Source organism: Rhipicephalus microplus, chromosome X (genome assembly GCF_043290135.1).
Source record: "Rhipicephalus microplus isolate Deutch F79 chromosome X, USDA_Rmic, whole genome shotgun sequence".
Classification (NCBI taxonomy): domain Eukaryota; kingdom Metazoa; phylum Arthropoda; class Arachnida; order Ixodida; family Ixodidae; genus Rhipicephalus; species Rhipicephalus microplus.
The window spans coordinates 248,902,746-248,923,229 of NC_134710.1; the positions used below are offsets into that span (position 1 = coordinate 248,902,746).

Consider the following 20,484-nt stretch of genomic DNA (forward strand, 5'->3'; position numbering starts at 1 on the left):
ATGACTGGTGCAAACATGATTATCATCAGATGCATGTCATTCAAGAACATGACTACATGCCACGCTCATAATGCGCACGTGGCCGTTACGCTAGCTTTACGCATACCAAATTTGGTACTACGTGACGCATAGGACGACGAAGGTAAATGACACGTCCAAACATGATTATGATGGCATGCGTGTCATGTAATACATGACCACATGCCACGCTGACAGTAAACTCGCAGCCATTTCCCAAGCTTCCGATATGCCAACTTTAGTGTTACGTGACATGAATTGATGACTAAGGTATATGACTGGTGCGAATATTACCATGATGACATGCGTGTCGTGTAAAAACATGTCTAGACACCACGCTCATGATTAGCTCGCGGCCGTTTGCCTAGATTCACATATACCTAATTTGTTATTACCTGACGTGAACAGATGACGAAGGTAAAGAAAACGTCAAAACGTGATAATCATGACATGCGTGTCATGAAAAACAAGACTACATGCTACGCTCATGGTGTGCTTGCGGCTGTTTCGCTAGATTCAGACATACCATATTTTGTATACCGTGACGGAATAGATGGCGAACACGAATGACAGGCGCAAACAAGAAAATTATGACATCGAAGGAATATACGGCATAATTTTTCCGCCTCGTAACGTGTTGCTGATTTTAATGTTACATATCAACCTTCCTCATTTTTGCTTCGCAATTGAGCGATTGCCACTGTAGATGTGCGAAGCGTTTCTTAGTGAATTGTGGCGACTTTGCCCGTATCTATCTATCTATCTATCTATCTATCTATCTATCTATCTATCTATCTATCTATCTATCTATCTATCTATATATCTATCTATCTATCTATCTATCTATCTCTATCTATCTATCTAGCCACCTACTCACCGTATCTATCTATCTATCTATCTATCTTTCTATCTATCTATCTGTCTATCTATCCATCGATCTATCTATCTATCTAGGCGCCTACGACTTTTAGCTCTCCTGGCCGTTTAAATAATGGTATTCATAACAAAATTACTATGGCATAAAAAGACTGCATGGCGAGCATAGGTGACTAGTGATAACATGAAAGTCATGGCATGTATATCGTGAATGTTATGACTGACATGTGATGGTCTAGCTATTCCTGCGGTGGTTTGGTACACATGACATATTGCAAAACAGTCATGGCATGACATGACTGCATGGCGCATATAAGTGACATGCCTAACGTGAAAATCATGACATGCATGTCATGTGAGTCCATACTACACTCTACGCCAGAGGCATGCTCGTGGTCTTTTCGCTAGCTTCAGATATATTAAATTTGGTATTACGAGACGTGAATGAATGACGAAGGCATATGACTGGTGCAAACACCATAATCGTGACATTCGTGTCATGCGAATCATGACTACAAGCTATGCTCATAGTGCGCTCGCGGCCATTTCGCTAGCTTCACATATACCAACTTTGTTGTTACGTGGCGCGAATGGATGACAAAAGTAATTGACACGTGCAAACATGATAATCATAATATGCGTGTCATGTAAAACATGACTACATGCTATGTTCATAGTACACACGAGGCGTTTTCACTATCTTCACATATGCCGCATTACGTGACAAGAATAGACCACGAAGGTAAATGACACGTCCAAAAATGATGACCGCGACATTCATGTCACGTAAAACATGACATGCTATACGCGCGTGGTGCACTCGCGGCCGTTTTTCTAGCTTCACATATACATAATTTTGTGTGGATGACGAAGGTAAATGACACGGCCAAACATAGTTATGGTATGCATGTCGCGTAAAACATGACTACATGCTACGCTCATGGTGCGGTCGTATATAGCCGTTTCGTTAGCTTCACATATACCAAATTTAGTGCTGCGTGAGGTGAATGGAGGACGGAGATATATTATTGGTGCAAACATGATAATCATGCCATTAGTGTAATGTTAGGAAATGTCTACATACCACGCTCATGATGTACTCGCGACCGTTTCTTTTGCTTCAAATATAGCAAATTTGGTATTACGTGACGATTCGATTACGAGCGTAAATGACACGTTCAAACATTATAATCGTAACGTGCGTGTCATGTAAAGCATGACTGCATGCTAAGCTCATATTGTGCTCGGGGTTGTTTTGCTAGCTTCACAATACCAAATTTGGTGTTACCTGAAGTAAATGAACGGTGAACACAAATGTCAGGTGCAAACTTGATAATCATGGCATAGAAGTTATCAATGCGTAATTTACACCCACCTCGTAAAGTTATGCTGATTTCAGAGGGACATATCAACCTTCTTCATTCGTGCTTCACATATGCTCAAATACCACTATACGTGGGATCTGCCTTTTTTTTTTTCATCGAATGCGGCTTACTTTCAATGAAATCGCTAGCGTGGGCTTATGGTGGTCTACCGCAGCGGTCACCGTGACTATGTGGCTCACGATGCTGAAATCAGCTAATTACGCAAAACTTGTGTGTATGGCCTTATCATTGGAGTATATAGCATAATTTTCAAAAAACAAGAATGATTTCTAGCATTCTTCGAAAGTTAGACGTATATTCCAGGCCTCGTGCTGCTATACAGTGATTTGCTCGCATGCTGTCAGAAGCAACGAGGCCGTAGCGCGACAAACGTAGACAGAAGAGAGGAGGACCACACAGAGCAGGTGTTGTGCGGCTTCCAATCTGTCCATTTTTGTCATGCTACTATCACAATGATTTGTCACCAACTATCCCAGTTTGGTGTTGCGTTGAGCGTCAATTCTCAGAAGCCTCACCTACCGATCGGCAGCGTTTTCTAAATATGCTGAAAAAGTGTGGTAGGCACCGTTGTAGGAAAAAGGATAGAGCTCATTTAAACACTTAATTAGTATAGAATGAATGATGCAGCGTAAAACAGGATGATTCATGAGGTACGTCTTGCTTAAAGTTATTATTATTATTATTATTATTATTATTATTATTATTATTATTATTATTATTATTATTATTATTATTATTATTATTATTATTATTATTATTATTATTATTATTATTATTATTAAACAAAGAGCGCAGCTGCCTGTAGTGCCCTACGGTTGCGTAATGAACCCTTTGGTGATTCAAAATTTGATGAATAATGGCTTAGGGAGCACATCAAAACTGCATCTGCAGCAGGCATTCATTTTGGAAGATTCTCAAGTGGCCAATATTACGTCCACAAACGTTCGTGTTGTCGCGGGGAGGGTTTCACTGAGAAGGGAAGCTTGGCAAGCGATTGAGAAGACGATGCGAACGTTGACTGGTGCCGCTACCACGTTCCGCTTTTGAAGGTGAACGTCAAGTGTCCTCGAAGAGCTTTGTTCAAAGGAACCGGATCTGTATTGTTACTGCAAGAGCTGTTCATTTTACAGGGTGGGTGACAGATGGTCACGGAAAGGTAGGCCTCGAATCCACCACGACGCCCGTTTTCTCTTTTACACTTGCTGAAAGTTCTGTATCGGTTCCCCAGTTGCAGGCGATGTGCACACTAGAGTCAGTCATGTGTCGCGCATGATGTCACATCAGGCGGACAACATGCAAGACGTTAATACTTGCGGAGCGACGGCCAGTAATGTTACCCGTGCTGAAACGTACATAATATCGCTAAGGCGCGAGAAAACGATGAAGGGACCTGTGTTGCGGGCCAGGAACTTTAGGTACTGGCCACTCTTGCGGATAAAAAATGCAATGCCACACCATATCTTGTTTGCTTTTCTAGACGACAATGTTGCTTACCGTGGCGAGCCTTTGAACGGTCTTGTGATTCGAAAGTCCGGAGACGCGCGATTCACCTCGCTTCCTCTGAGCTGCAGAGCAGTGAAAGTAGGCGAAAGGAAAGAACAGAATGATGTCGTCAGGTATCGATACTATTAGCCTAAAGTGGGCAAAATTAGGCGGCAACGTGAGGCGCGTCAGGTTGTTACCACAAAGAGTAGCGAGAGGGAACGAATTAAAGCGAAAAAATGTTCTTTAACAGGGGTCAACCATCAATTTTAACGCCTACCAAAATAGTTAGTTTCGGGGAAAATAGAAGGTCAAATCCCGAAGTGGTTGAAAGCTAAGCGATCCAGATACACCTACATAACTGGAACATCTCATGTCGAAAACAACCAACATAGCAGCCTCCAGTCTTTTTTTTTTTCTGAACGGCTATACTTTGTGCAGCTGTTCCAATTTGGTGCCCTCAAAGAGAATGATGACGGCGAACATGTTTAGGACAAGAACGTTCGCTCAAAGAAGTTCGACTAAGCTGTGCCGCGTGAGCGCTGCAAAGAACGTACGACCTCGCAAGTGCACCCACGAGGAAAAATCTGAACTGCGATCTCGTGGTTGAAAAATCTGCGTGGCACACCAAAGAACGAAAATACGCACTTTCGAAAGAGCCGCTCGGCCCCTTCACTTTTATGTCTTGTACGCCATTACTCGTCACACGAACGATGTCTATAGAACTTCATGTTCTCGCAATGAACCATTACTAACATCCGTGACCATGTCAATAATTCTTCTCGTTCCTACTGAAAACGTCATTGATAAAGGAACGCTAATGTAGCGAATTTTTCGCACCGCGCTGTAAAATTGTTCATACGCTTGCAGAAGGCTATTTCATCTTGTCGCCCCCCCCCCCCCCCGCGGTGGTCTAGTGGCTAAGGTACTCGGCTGCTCACCCGCAGGTCGCGGGATCGAATCCTGCCAGCGGAGGCTGCATTTCCGATGGAGGTGGGAATGTTGTAGGCCCGTGTGCTCAGATTTGGGTGCACGTTAAAGAACCCCAGATGGTGAAAATTTTCGGATCCCTCCACTACGGCGTCTCTCATAATAATATGGTGGTTTTAGGACGTTAAACCCCACATATCAATCAATCATTTCATCTCGTCTATTCAGTGTCCCGAATTAGTCAAGGATTGATGAATGAGCAAAAGTGCAGTTTAGATTATTATATTTAGTGCTTTCCTGCTACAACTTTTCATAGTTGCTCATCAGTGAATGTTTTTATTGACTTGCTTCAGCGTAAACGTACCTTATATATTACCTTCCAGTACACCCTTTTCCATCTGGTGGCCGCGGTGTGCTACATTTCAGGGGGAGTCGCGGCTATTGGCAACTCATCCATAATCGACGGGGTAAGTTACCAAAAACTCGGCATTTCATGGCTCACTTGTGGAGGCTGTCCTATGAGATAACATGTTAATGGCAAGAACAATAGTTACTTGACGTCACTGATATTTTGACAAATTAAAATAGGAGGTTAAGTTTCAGCATTTTACCTAATAGTGACTGGTTGCATGTTCGCAGTTCATTAGAAAAATGCCGCCCGCATCTTCTGACGAGGGGAACTCGAGCAACGGCGTTGCTGAGGAGAGGGGGGTGTCGCGTGAATGTTCCGTACACTGTAAACAAAAATAAGCCCAAAAGGGCGTTTTAAGCAGGTTATGTGTGCTTTTTCCACCCATCCCGAAATATGAACTCCCTTGAAAGGGGATAAAATGGGCTGAAACCATTATTTTACCGTGATCATAAAAAATTGGAAAGTATGGGAGTTAAAAACCAGTCTGAAATGAGAGTGACTTAAAAATAAAACAAAGAATGGCGCGGATCAGAAGGATGTCTATGTAGACAAGAAACAACAAGGGATAAGGATGGTTCTAAGCCTCAGCGTCAACATCGCAAAAATTATTTCAGTAGGCAAGTTTGAAATAGCCCGCGCCGCGTCGACGCTCTTCAAAAAGTTCATAAACCGCACCTACGATCCGGCGCATCAAGAACGACACGCTCGCCCGGCGGAGAAAGTGGTCCGGACTATGCCATCTTGTGTACTTCGGAGCGCGGGAAGAAAGTGCGTCGCTTCTGAACTATACCTTCTGTTCATCGAGGCAGCCAGCGGTTGCCGTGGCGAAGTCGTCGGTGTTGTCTCATTTTCAAGCTGAGGACATATGGTAAGTAAATCCGAATGAACTTCCGAGTGCGTTATTTGGCCTTATGTGTGTGCGCTATGGCAACCCAATCAGTTCTTAGAAGGCTCGCGCTGGGTTCAAGTTTGACATTTGTTCTCTCCGGAGTGAAAGCGGCTAAACTCACCAGGAATTCACTCGCTTTACCGCCTAAGCCGCCGGAAACCTACGCCGCAAAGCCGGAACGAAGAAATCGGTCCGATTTCCCCGTCACGCACAAGCGGACCCTCTTTCCGATCCACGGCCAACTAGCTAAAAACTATGCAATCTGAAGAGCCGGCTGCAGATGCAACATGGCGGTAAAAGCGTCGGCGGTGGTTCGTAACGGCTATAATTGCAAACTACTCGTGCAGCTCGACGAAGCTTGACGGCCTGAACGAGGACGCGTTCATCGAGATCCTGGTTTGCATTACGATCTCCGAGAACACTGAAGTAGACTGTGCAGCCATGGTGCAGCTGCAGCGAGTCAGCATGGCCAAACGTGTCTCGTTTTTGCGCACAGCCGGCTGAATTCGGCGCTGCCGCTGCCGGTGCATTCGCTCGTGCCGTTTTTGCTGGCGTGTATCTCCCCAAACAAAGCAGGTCAACTCGAATTATTTCGCGAAAGCAGCGGCGGCCGCATCACTCCCCGGGCACAAAATAAATGTGAACGTTTCCGATGCGTGCGCGCGTGGTTTTCCGACCGCTCTGGTGCTTTCGTTTCACTTCTCAACAGTTGCGTAGCCAGGAGGTGGCACATCGTGCCCCCCTCTCTCAAATTTTTGTTCATTGGCATATAGAGCAGAAATCAGCGATTTTAGAAAAGGCACCTTTCCCCTCCCCGCCCCGCGAGAAAAAATGCTGGCTAGGCACCTATTTCTCATGTGTTAATGTGGCATGTGTGTTGGAAGCCCGTACTCTTAATAGCGTCACTCGAGGGGAAGGAAAATTAGGAATGGCCATACATGCAAAGAGTGTGACGTAAATGTGCAGTTCTATTGCCAAGGCCACCACGGGGTAGTAGTAACGCCACTTGAGATTATCAAAAACCTCGCATTGCTTTGGTTTACTTTTATTTGGTGCTGATAACGCTTGGTTTTTCGAGCTACGGCGTGTAGCATTCGGGCAGAAAGTTCCATGCAGAGCGAACTTAATTGAGTTGCGGTCACTCAGAATGCATTCGTTATTTTAATATTCATCTCGTTGAAATCAACCATAAGCAATATGTTTTTCGCAAGTTCAAGTTTAGTTCTTTTGTTTTTTTTTCTAGACGGGATATATAAGAGAGGCTGATTTTTATCTATGATTTGAAACATATGTTGTAGGAGCATAGCGGCCGAAAGGTTGAGACGTCGCTTCATCTGTTTTTCCTCAACACATGTGAACCATGGGTGTGAACAGTCAACGGATGTGAGAGCTAAATAAGCTTATTTAGTATCCAGTCAGTAAAGAGTAGTCAGCCTCTTCCTTGGCTTTTCTTCTCCGGCTCATGAGGAACTCGACTTGAATTATTCGACTGCCATTGGGTTTGCCTTATTGGGGCTAATTATGCTCGGTTAAGTGAAGTGATATCACTATCAATTATGCCTAATTAGATTAGGATATACGTGACTCCCCTCGGCTTATATAAGAGTTACATGGATCAACATGAATACAGCAAACGAGAATGCCTTATTAAAATTAGCTTAATTTATTCAGCTTATGCTTGGCTTTTACAGGTTATGTTATGCTTGATTAGTTTTTACTACAGTTTGGCAAAACAAGGCAAGTTAAAATTGGCTTAATGTGACAGAGCAAGCTGGGCTGAAGAAATTTAATTTTTTATACTTGGCTACAGTGGGTTATATGGTGCTAGCTATGCTTAGTTAGGCTAACTGGTGAAAAAACGCTACGCGCTCGGCACTTAAATTGGCGCTACCTAAGCTGCTGCGTGACAGAGTGGCATAATTTTGATGAAGCAAAGAAATCAACACTCAGTTGTCCTTTTAGCTATTGCCCTAACTTAGTCAAACAAAGTGCTGTGAGAGGCCACCTGATTACGACTGGACAGGCATGCACACTGCAGAAGGCAGTGTGCAGAGATGGCACGTCGATGCGTTCTTTGACGCAACCCCGTGGTCTGCACACTTTTGCTTACGCCTGTACGTTTGAGACACGTTGCAAGCTGTACTAGGCTGGTACTACATTCAATAACGTCTCTATAAACTTGTGAGCTCATCATAGCAGCCTAAGCTGTGCAATAAGAACTTGCAGCTGAATGCTGCATGTTCTTGGTTTGTTACAATCATAAATGATAATTTTTTCAAAGTCACGTTCATTTATTACTAGCTGGCATGCCACTGAATTCCTGTAACAAAATATAATTGACGCTGAACTCTGACACCTGTCAAAAAGAAGATTCAGACTCATAGCCAGATATCACTTGACCTATGGCTCTTTCTTTTTGTGGTAAAGTAAGCTATATTGTCATGTGCCTACTAATATTTCTTTTCATTTCTATCAAGCTGCGGCCATCATGTGTCGATGGGACTGCTTTTTCATGCGTGCAGCAGTCATAAGAAAACTGTGGGAACTCAGCAGGCTTTGTGTGTAAGTTAGTCAATCATACTGTGTGACGATAAAGTACGCAAATAAAATTTTGAGCACAGCTCATGCACATAGGGGTAAGCACTAGCAATCAAAAAAGCTCGGTGAAAATCTTGCCAAGCAATACTGCACAATGTTTCCGCCGTCACTGTATTATTGTGGTTGTGCGCTTGGCTCAAGATAGTATTGCATGAGTAAAAGGCATTCAGCTACGAAGTCGACATTGCAAGGGCTTTTATTGGGTTCCTCGTGGCTCTTCTTTTTGAAATAAATATTGTAGGCACAGTATAGACCTTACAGGCAATTTGAATTCATTGTACCAGGGGGGGGAAGCAGCTGAAGAGTCGGTAAATTATTCTCTGCCGTAGTACCTCCTGTGTTGCTACCTCTGGCTTGACGTTCTCAACTTTGTTGCACTTCGATTATGCTATGATTTGATCATTACATATCTCTTGTGTGTTGTTTCAGTACCTGTGAACCTTCATAGGATTAAATTTACTGCCTCAACTGCTATTCGACATTCTTCTTTCAAGGGCTTCAGCACTTAGCAACACGTGTTCAGCTGAGAGGTAGACCTAGTTTGGGTCCATTTTGAATGGAGCTCAATGGACAAATTAAGACAATTAAGGCATTAGGACATATTCAAAATTTTTTATGCGAAAAAAGCATTCGTATATTAACGTCTTTTGCACTTAATTTGTGTATTAAGTATAGGTTTTTGCACCTATGTAATGCATAGCAATTAATGAAGTCAAACTATTTGATATTCTGAAAAACTTAAATTTTCTCAATTTTATCAGTGGCATTCCAAAATTGTCTGCTCCCTCAAGACATAGCTTGAACAAAATTCTTAAAATATCTGTATAGTGAAAAAATATTTCAACCAGATTTCGCTAAAAGTGCATGTTAAAAGAGTTGTTGACATCTAATGGGTCTGCTGTATGGATACTGTATGTCCGCCTCCCAAAAGCCATTGAAGACTTCACGCAGCCTTGCAACTGTGAATCAGATTTTCTGTACCCGAGTCTCCCATACATTTGTGTCAATGTGTCTATGAAAGAAACCTAATAAAAATCCACCGAATGAGCTAACCCATTCGCCTAATGAAGCATAACTGAATCCAATTTAGCAAGAATAAGCAAAAGAGGAATAGCAATTAATTAAAGGCAAAGTGAAATCGATGTTAGCGTCGTGGTGCAAGCTTTTGTATGACGTTTTATTGCCAAGCAGTATAGGGATGTTGAGAGCAGCGCATGGTACTATGTGTCACAATATTACCTATAAAAGGAGAAACATTTCTGGTCAATAAATAATTTGCCTTTTCTCTGCAGAGCCGTTGCTGCTAGTGTGCAACAATTATACTGGCAATCATGGTGGGACCTGTGTCACAGGGCCTTCTAGACAATATCCACAAGGATGTGGTGGCTTCATACGGACATCGCATGTGCCCTAACCACAAGGCCAGCTAAGAATCCGAAAGTTCGGCAAGTGGCGTTTTTGTTTCTTCAGCCAAGTGATGCTCCTGTCAGCAGATCAGGTGAATAGAACTCTTTGAAGTTGAGAGCTTTCAATCCCATGTTGGGCGTTTGGAGCTTCATGGCAAATGACATAACTGATTAGAAGTTGTGCCTATTTTTACCAATAATTGGCCCTGAAGCATATGAAATTCACAAGAAATTATTTATGTCATTGGCAGGAGAAAAGCTCCTCGTGAAAGTAAGAGAAACTGTTCAAATTCACTGCTGCTCGAAAATGTCTATATATGTAGGAAGGTCTAAATTAAGTCATAAATTTCAGCTTCACAATGCAAGTGACGAAGACTTGTAGTAGATGTGAAGGACCCAACCCGGAAATGTTACTGTTCTGGCGGTTGATCATGGTAGCTTGGATTCAACTCACGTTTCAAATCGTCTGCTTTTGACGAGAGATAGACATCATTACAAACTGCTGAAATAAAAGTCGGAAACCCGGAGAAGTGCTTGAATGCAGTGAAAAAAAGAAGCATTGCCAAAAGTGCTGTGCCCCCCCCCCCCCCAAGGCACTGAAGCAAGAAGTTCAAAGTGAATAGGCCAAGAAACGGAACTGATACAGCCGTCGCAAGGCCCAAGTGCCAGAAAATTGCTGTGACAAAAGGTACTCATGCTAGCTATGTTCATCAACAAAACATGTGCCGCACAGGGATAAATGAAGACTAAATGCATGCAGTCCTTTTAATAGAACCACCAGAAAAATATGAATACAGTTCAAACAACTGTGCAGTCGCATCAGCAAAAAAAAAAAAGATTATGGGGTGACTCTTACTGAGAAGTATCGCGATTCTTAAATTAAGGTGGACACGTGGCCACAGCAGCCATTATATGGAAGTATGCTTCAACATTGTGAATTGTTGGGCTAGTTAGTTTACAATTGACCTAGAGGAGCGAAAGCTTGGAATGAAAGGAAGACTACTTATAAGACGCTCAACTTGCCACCAAGTGTATTTTGAAAATTATATCGGCGCAAACACAAATGCACAGGTACAGTCACATCTGATTTTCACTGAACCAACAACACATATCTGGGTAAAAAAAAATGTGTTAACAATGTACTATACCATAAAAGGGGCATGCCTAATCAGTTTTTTCATCTAACTGCATTCTAGAAAGTTTATTTCTTTCATTGTCAGATGCAGCGATGATGCACTAATGCATGCATCTACGGCAATTTCAATCTTTCCCGCCTGTAATATTTTGCGCTGACACTTGTCCTCAGCCCTGCCCTTGACATTCGCCTCCACGAAAAGTCCATTGCAGCCAAATGTACTGCAATGCGCAGGAACGTGCGCCCCATTGTTCTGAGCATTCATCGTAGTTGCGTGCTCTCCGAGTCTATCGTTAGGACAATGGCCTGTTTGGGTGATGTACGCTTTACCTTAGCTGAATGGTATCATATATACCACTTCCACAGCAGAACGAACAAATGGCTTCTTATGCTTTTTTGACATACTTCTTTCTCTGTTCTTTCACTTGCAAGAAGTGCACAAAACGAAAAGCTTTCAGGATGCCATAAAAACGAGGTCTATACCCTGCTTTGAAGCTATCCTTTTACGGTTGCGTGAAGTCATGTAACTGTAGGGAATTGCAACAAACTTGTTCAACTTGTTGGACCTCTGCCGTGTTGGCATGCTGGGTGAAGCCGCCATCTGCTTCAGAAGGGAGGATGCTATGGCAACGAGCAATGTGGAAAGAAACCCCAAAGTTCGAAGGCACAAAATCGGGTGGCCAAAGCTGAGGTTGACTTTAAGAGAGGATGACTCGGTAAGAGCCGAGTTGAGGCACGAAGAAGCAATTTCCCTTTTCACCATTACAGTATAAAAAGAGTCAAATGGGAGGATAGGTTTTTTTACTGTAGCTTATACTCCCAGGCAATGTGGTCGTCACATGTTTTATGGATCTCATCATGGTCGGAAAGGTTCATTGTAAAGGATAATGAGGGTGAACCCTGCTTAAAGCAGTGTCCAACCAACAACAATACGATCCAGTTTTTATCATTGTTTTTCAATTGTGACGACTACATTTGCTGGGAGTATTAGCCACGGTCAAAAAAAGCTATCCTCCCATACGACTCTTTCCATACTATACTGGTGAAAAGAGGGATCGCTTCTTCATGCCTCAACGCGACTCTGACCAAGGCATGATATCGTAAGGACAGCTTTAGCTTTGACTGCCAGATTTTGCACCTTCTAACTTCGAGTTTTTCTTCCACATGGCTCGTTGTCATAGCATCCACCCTTCTCTCCACCCTTCTCAAGCAGATTGTGACTTCATTGAGCGTGCCAGCAAAACAGAGGTCCAACAAGTTTGTTGTAATTCCTTAGATTCACATGCTTTCACACAACCTTAAAGGAGCACTGACATCAAATTTCAAGATCTAGATGTGCCTATCGTTCGATCGCTTGGTATGCATAGGTCTTCTTGGCCAAATTTGAACAGCATCCGTCGGTGTTCGGTGTGATACATTCCACAAACACCATCCTGAGTCATGATGCCCTAGTAGCGATGACGTGTACGATCTGAGTGTTCTTATTATGGCGCCGACTAGCGCCGAAGGACAGAAACGCACTCGCTCGTCGCGTCTGATCTTCGTCGCACTGGTTTGAATTATTACATGAAATTGTCAAGAAAAAAACCACCTTCAAAAGAACGACGAAAGAAAAAAGCATGATTAAAAGTGTGCTTGTCGGTCAGCATATCGGGGAATCGTTGTGAGTTGCAGGTAAGATGCAATCGTATAGATCGAAGCACGGAAAAAGCGCCATGAGGGTGTCTTTTCATATCACGTATGTGTTACACATCAACATGACCACAAGCTATTAAAAGTGAAACAGCGTATAGTCAGATCTCATTGCTAACAAGTAACACGCAGGTATTGTTGAATTGTAGTTCTTTTTAGACTTTGCGTTACGTACAAGTGACAATACGATGTTAACCGCAGGAGTCTGGATATAGGGGGCCATCTGGAGGCGCGAAAAAGAACCTAGCAAGCAGTAAACGTATTCCATTTCTCCGCTGATGCTCATTCGCGATAGCTATATTGCATTGACCCCTCTGCGTATACCTGAATTCTTCGCGCGCCCAAGCACACCAATATAGCTGAGACACACGAGCGATCATGGCTGAAGTGTGCATTCTCGGGCACCTCTGCAGTGCTGCTTGGAAGGGCGTCTATTTCAGAATGACTATTCTGAAAAAGGTCAATCAAAGCAAAAGTAATTTGCGACGTCGCGAATCGCGGGGATGGCAAGCTCCAGACTATCGTATTGAACCCGAGTCGACACTTTGAACGGTGACGACAGCAATGCAGGTGACAAGGCATGACTGAATGTGTCCGCCTAGCAGACGAAATGTTTGCGCAGCAGCTGAGCCGGACGTCACCCTTTTCTGTGGAAAAGTGGTCAGCTGAGGCGTTCTCTGGAAGTGACCGCGAGGTAGCGCCACTGCTGGTGCTCCCAGCGGAAAAAATGGTGGGATTGCCGGCCGCTTTGAATAGGGCTAGATACCAGCGATATAAATCAATAAAAGTAATAGTTATCTATCTCTCAGTTGCCTTTTAGGTCACGAATCGCTGCTACGGGGTTCATAGCAACTCGCTGGTGCAAAAATCTTGGTATGAGCACATTTGATGTCAGTGCTCAGAATGTTCAAAGCATAACGAAGACCTCGTCTTCTCAGCACCCTTAAAGCTTTTCTATTTATGCACTCTTGCACGTGACAGAACAAAGAAGTCTGTTGAAAGAAACGCAAGAAGCCATTTGTCCCCTGTGCTACGGAAGTGGTATATAAGATACTAGTCAGTTGTGGCAAAGCGTACATCGGCCAAACAGGTCGATGCCCTATCAATGGACTCGGAGGGCACGTAACTACGGTGAATGCTCGGAAGAATGTGGTGCACCTTCCCGCGTATTGCAGTACATGTGGCTGCATTGCACTTTTGGAAAAGGCGAATCTCAATGGCCGGGCTAAGGGCAGGTGTGAGCGCAAAATCTTACAGCCCGGAAAAGATTAAAATTGCCGCAGACGCATTCATTAGTGCATCATCAGTGCATCGGACAATGAAGAAAATGAACTACCTTGAACGCAGTTTAGTCTTAAAACTAATTAGGCATGCCCCATTCGTGGTATCATAGAGTGTTAACGTGTTTTTCTAACCAGATATTTGTTGTTGGTTCAGTGAAAATCAGGTGTGACGGCCTGTGCGTTTGTTTTCGCACTGAGATACTTTTCAAAATAAACGTGGCTGCAAGTTGAACATCTTCTAAATAGTCTTTTTTTTTCTTCCAAGTCTTCGCTCTTCTAGGCCAAATATACCTAGAAGTGTGGGCAAAGCAAAGTTGAACTTGGGTTGTTGTAAGAAACTATGCAGGAGACAGACTGGATGTGTTAGGGCGATGCAGTGTAAATGAGGGATACAAAGGGCAACCTGCTGTTTTGTTAATCGCTGTCAAAGAAAGTGAACAGGAGTTACCTTTGCTGCTGTAAGATTGCTGCCCTAATGAAGTTTCTTGAAGTGAAAAATTTCTTGGCAGTGCATTCAGAACAGAGTAGATAATCTGCACGCGGAGCTTTCAAGCGCCTTTTTAAATTGCTTTGTGGTGTTAAAACCTTCAAAATGTAAAATTTTGTGCCACGACAGCATTGTGAACAGAGTAGTTAATATGGATATATAGTGTCAAATAGCCCAACAGGGACCTGACATGAACAGCTGCATACGAGTTCATGTTTACGTTTTCATTTTATGTGCTGCTGTACTACCAAAAGATGTCCCCAATTTATCTTCAAATGCAAAAATGTCTTCTTCCGGAAGGGCCGAGCTGCATGTTTTTCCAGTAGGAATAAGGAGTCAAATCCACGTCTCCAAGAACTGCAGTGCACAGCTGCAGCAGTTATTAGGGTGAGCAAAGAAGTGTGCCTTTTTGTAAAAAATGTTTATTTCCTGTGCATTGTTCCCTACGTCTTTTATTGATGCTGTGCCCACTTGAAGTCTTGCCACAGGACAGCAGCATGGCATTTACTACACATTTGCTGCATGAAACATAGGTGACACCTTGCTAGATTTGGCATCCTTGCCTGTTACCACCGCTTGTGTGACACCACACCTGAGCAAGCCTGTTCGTTGTAAAAAAGCGTCAAGGGAGATATTGTGCCTTCTAGCAACTCTCGAGAGCTAATTTGCCACCTGATAACGTCAAGGCACTACACGTGACCTGAATGGTTCTCGTTCACATGTCGCCTTTTTACTGGTTTTTCCTTTTTGAATCAAGGCTTCAGGAACATCTGTATGTAGCATCATATTGCTGCCTGCAGCCTAAATGTGGTGTACCACTTAAATGCCAAAGCTCTGCATCTTATGCTCACATGAACTTTGAAAGCATATTTCATACATGACACAATTCCTCTTTTCACTAATTTCCAATGGGCTGACCTAAATGACACAGACATAAGCTTTCAGCTTTACTGATGTTTAGTGCAGACTTATCACTACAGGGCAAGACGAAGGGGGGGCACACAGGCACTTGTGTGTGTGCCGAGTTCAAGGTGTCGTCCTTCCACTTCTTCCATTTTATTTTATTAAGTATGCACTGAACATCAAGAAGGCCAGTAGTCAACCTATGCCAAAAGCTTGTGCGATTTAAGCCAGCCCATTCGAAAGTTATTGAAAGAGAAATTGTGTCGTTAGGTATGAAATCTGCTTTCAAAAGCTTGTGTTAGTGTAAAATACAGTACAGCTTTAACAGTCGCGTATTACATTATGTTCTGGCTGCAAGTTATATTGCTACTCCTTACGGCCGTTACCAAAGCCGTGATTTAAAAAAAAATCAAGAGGGTTATGTGTGGCTGTGGGCTGTCGGGCTAGTTGTGGCGCCTCACTTTGATGCTGTTACACGTCAACCTAAGAGAGTGGTTAGCATTGACGATATCTCTATGGCTTTTTCTGTATGAAGCAAGCTTGTTAAGCAGTGCTTCTGTATATTGAGGAAGGGGGAGGATAGCAGACACTAGTCAAGCATTCAGTCTGCTATATCCCGCGCAGCACCTTTGATACACAGCATACCTCATTGAAATAGCAAGACCTGCATCGGGAAAACTGGGCATTGAATAATTGAGCGACTTAAGGAATATGCACAATGCGTAAATGATATTGCAAAAGGAAAACATCTTGTTGCTCATATGAACTGTACTGCTGCAGCTGTGCCTCATGATTATGTGAGACTCTAATTTTCGGCAGAAGCAAGAGTAAATATGTAAATATGTTGCTTGCACTTAAGCTCCCCAAATAAAAAAATGGGAAAGATTTGCATCATTGATACATCTGTATTTTATTTGTAACCCTGTTAATTTTCAATTCGTGCATTCACTTCATTGTTAACTATCCGTGTGTTGGTATGCAATGTGTATGCTGCATATTCAATGTTATGTAGCAATGGCGTTTATAAGTTGCCGACTGTTTATTCACATTAGGCAAGAACCGTTGAAAAATCTGAATAATCGTGAGTCCGAAAGAAAGGACTCGCCAGAAAAACAGCACCTTTATTGGTCCAGTAACTATAAAAAGTAGTACATGTCTGCACACAAGCACAATTACAGGCAACTAAGTCGGCCTGGCTTTTTGGCTAGCGTTTCGCCATAACTGTAGGTCATAGCACTGTTAAGGCATGTGCTAAATCTGTATAGCATTGGTGTGGGTGGCACTTCAGGGGAGTCATCATGAAGCACTATTCATCTATTGTTGCCCGACTCAAACTCCTAAGCAGCATCAGATTGAAGTCCCCCTAATTTGGTCTTGCAAAATATTACAGCTTCTTTCACCGCCATCTGTGTCTTGTAAATTCTGAATGCTCTTGTGGGTGCCAACAACACAAATGGAATTGGTAGCGTTGGAGCCTTTTTAGCAGGTCTTGCAGCAAACAAGAGAGCCAGACACAAAACACGCTTGACCACAGAAATAATTGACAAGCAAGCTCTCAAATGACAAAAGAAACTAAGTTGCATAAAGCTAGTTCATGCTGCAGCACTCGTGTTTCTTTGTTTGCTGCGTACGTGTGGCCAATTTGAGCGATAACCAAGCCGATTCTGAGTATGGCTTGGCTGGGCCTGCAGTGTGGTTGTGATACTCATTCAATGAATACACGACCAAAAACGGCCATTACGTGCCGCCCAAAAACGCACGGCCTTCGAAATTAACAATTGTAATTTCTGCAATGACTTTTACCCTGACACAATCTCCAGCCATGGCCACTCCAACTTTTTAGTGCAGACAACCTAGTTGTTGTAAAAACAATGCGGGCAGCTGGTCATGGCATTTGATGCCGCACTCGATCAGCCAGTCGGAGTGCGGACAATGTGAATGGTGCACCAAGAGGCATCCAAATTCTCGGTCCTGAGTTTTCAACGCTTCAATAGGATAAGTGGTGGTGCCACTGAGAAGTCCCAATAAAAGGGCATGTTCGAATTTTCACTGTCTGAAGAAATGGTGGGCGACTGTACATGTTGAAAAAAGAACAAAGTTGTTAGGGCCAGTGCTGGTCTTTTTTTTATTTTTCGGGGCTCTGCCTGGTTTGCACTCAAGACTTCTCTATAAAAAAGATCTGGTTTGTGACAGACAATTATAAATATATATATAGACAGAGTGTGTATGTGTGTATAAAAAGTATAAGAAACAACTTTTTTCTGGCATGATTACATCGCAGGCACACTTGCAACGCGCACGCACTGTGGTGGCAGATGTACCCTCCCTGACGTGCGAAATGTCAGTCATTTCAGTATTTTGTCAGGCTATATCCAGCTTTAGTGGCTCGTGCTGAGGAACTGTGCAAATGCATAATACAGCAGCCAATTGAACTGCTCATCAACATTTGAGTTTTCCTTCCATTACAAGACCACCTGACCTAAATGAACTCTCAACGATTCCTCGATTCCCTTACTGCACTTACTTAGCACCAGCAGACTTTTTCCTGTTCCTCAAAGTGAAATGTACTTGCAATGTACACCACCATGCTTCTTTAGAGAAACTTGTGCGAATGCAATTTAAGGAATCCTGACAGCGAAAGATTTGTTTGCAGCTTTTTTACAAAAATTTGTAGCTTTGTGGTAATACCAACATTAAAACATAACTGCTCTAAAGCTTTCTATAATCAATACTAGGGGAATAATTCCGATATTTTGTCGATTAAAAACACCCGCCTAAGTATCCTAAGCGACAAGCACCACACAGCGTGAAATTGCCTGAGAGTGCATTCGCTGAAGCATCGGTCAAGAGGTGGATGCTTCAGCGCATTCAGTCTCAAAAATCGGGAGACCTGTTGGTGGCGAAGAACGAATAAACAATGTGAGGCCTTATCGTATTCCACTGAGATAGAAAGAGGACAACTAGTGCCGTAAGCAGCCTGAACCACTGTGAGAGCAGCCTGGCAACAGAGTGAAAGGGGAGAGGGGTGAGATGGTACTCCCCACCGGGTTCCAGTTGGGGTATAGTGCGCACCCCACAAATGTTCTCTGTTGTTGACAATACTTCCCTGTTTGCATCAAATCAGAGAAGACTATTGGTGCTAATAACTTGGATAAGCACTCACCCTTACTTTAAAACCAAATTAAAATATTGTACAGGCAGCGCTCTTCAATAATAATTGGTCATAAGTGCATCCGTATGCTGGACTGTCAGACAACACAAGCATTTCGAGTTTCCAAATTTGATGTTAAGGGTCGTTTAAAAACCTATCGGAATTCGTCTACAAGGATGCATTTTAGTACTGAAGCAGCCATTGGCAAAACTGTGTCGGTGTTCAAAACTTCTAAGGCTTTCGAATGACTAAGCAGCGTCTTGAATAAATTTGTTTTTCTAGAGCCTTTTCATATAGAAAAGGCTTATCAAGGTAAGCTCGAATTTTCAGGGAAAGAATACACAGACACACAGAAGTACAGGTTGCAAGAAATATATGGCTGCACGACCTATGTATGTCCTAGAAGTGTTAACACTGCTAGTAACCGTAACTGCGAGTATGAAACACTTTTCCTACTTGCTGGAATCGTAAAGTACGTAATATTTCACGAGTTTGAAGCTGACTAATAATCTTTACATACTACCTGAGGGAATCCAGTCTGACAGAATGAAAGCCTTACTACGAATGAACAGAATAAGGGCTTGTGCACCTGCTTTAGGTACGTTAGAACTATATACAAGTTGGTGGAGCAGCGGACGTATTCTAAGTTGGCAGGTTTAATTTCTGCCAAAGAAAACCTATCTTTTCGTGCACCTTTCTCACAATTACACTATAATTACTTGAAATAACACCCCCTATAATTTCATTGGTTTTTTTTATTATTAACATTTTGTTAACGTTGGAAAATGAGCTCAACATTCCCCACTTTTTCATTCATTACATACTATGAAGGGGTTCATTGATGGTGAGCACTTTGCACGAAACAAAAGTCTATCATAAATATTCTCAAGGGCACTCAGGCTTCACCCACCAAGTTAAGGCATAAATATTAGGAGGAGTTGAGAAAACAGCGAGTCCATTCACCTCTGTCTACCCTATTTTCAAATTCTGCGACGTTATGGTAAGGCAATACTTCCACCTTTTTGGTTGGGCGCTTTGGCTAGAAGCTTCAAGTTTTTTAAAAAGCTTCTTTTCGTTTTCGAAACTAGCCTTTTACCTTACCTTACATCATCACAGTCATTTGAATTAGCGCAAAAGTCATTAATGAACCACTCGAAAAAACTTTTTCAGAATACAATCCCTCTTTCAAATGCCGGTTCTTTTAAAATTCTGGTGTGCCCCATTCTATGCAATTTCGGTTCACCAAGCACTTAACATGTTGTTCATGCAACACAGAGATAATTGTCCGTGAAACCACCAAAATAAGACATGGTTGTGAAACATGCCTTGTCAACCTTACTAAATTGAACAGATCATGCGTGGGTAAAGTATATTTTTCTATTGGTTCAACAGCATCGACACTGTATGCCATAACTTTGCTCAATTTTGTTTAGTGTTGCAATAGTGTTGCACCTGTGCTAGATACTTCCTATCTGATATCAGTCCTAACTACTTGTGCTATTCGCAATGGCTTTTATGTCTAAACACGAAGTAGTCCAATAACCAACTTTTTTTAAAGTGTTGCTTTCTGTCTTCTATCGTAGGTACGAGCGCTCTTCCGGCCTTATCTGGGACAGAAAAACATGTTGTCTTTGCGCTTCACTATGATGGACAAATCGTTTTTCAAGTGTAATCACCATTTTCTGGAATAGCCTACCTTCTTACGCCTGATGTGAAATAGACATAAAAAGCTCACAGAGAATTGTTCACAGAGCGTTCCTTGTTTAACTTTTATACCAACAGCTTTATTTTGATGCTCTTGACATCAATTAAAAAATTAGTGGTTAATATTTTGCAC

At 42.7% G+C, this 20,484-nt stretch overlaps 1 protein-coding gene across 1 annotated transcript in view; it reads left to right on the forward strand.

The window, feature by feature from the left end:
- LOC119187404 (uncharacterized) overlaps nt 1–20,484 on the forward strand; it is a 44,503-nt gene that overhangs the window by 17,458 nt on the left and 6,561 nt on the right. The window contains exon 4 of the mRNA XM_037435549.2: nt 5,075–5,158. Coding sequence (XP_037291446.1) covers nt 5,075–5,158 — 84 coding nt within the window. The remainder of the gene's footprint in view (nt 1–5,074; nt 5,159–20,484) is intronic.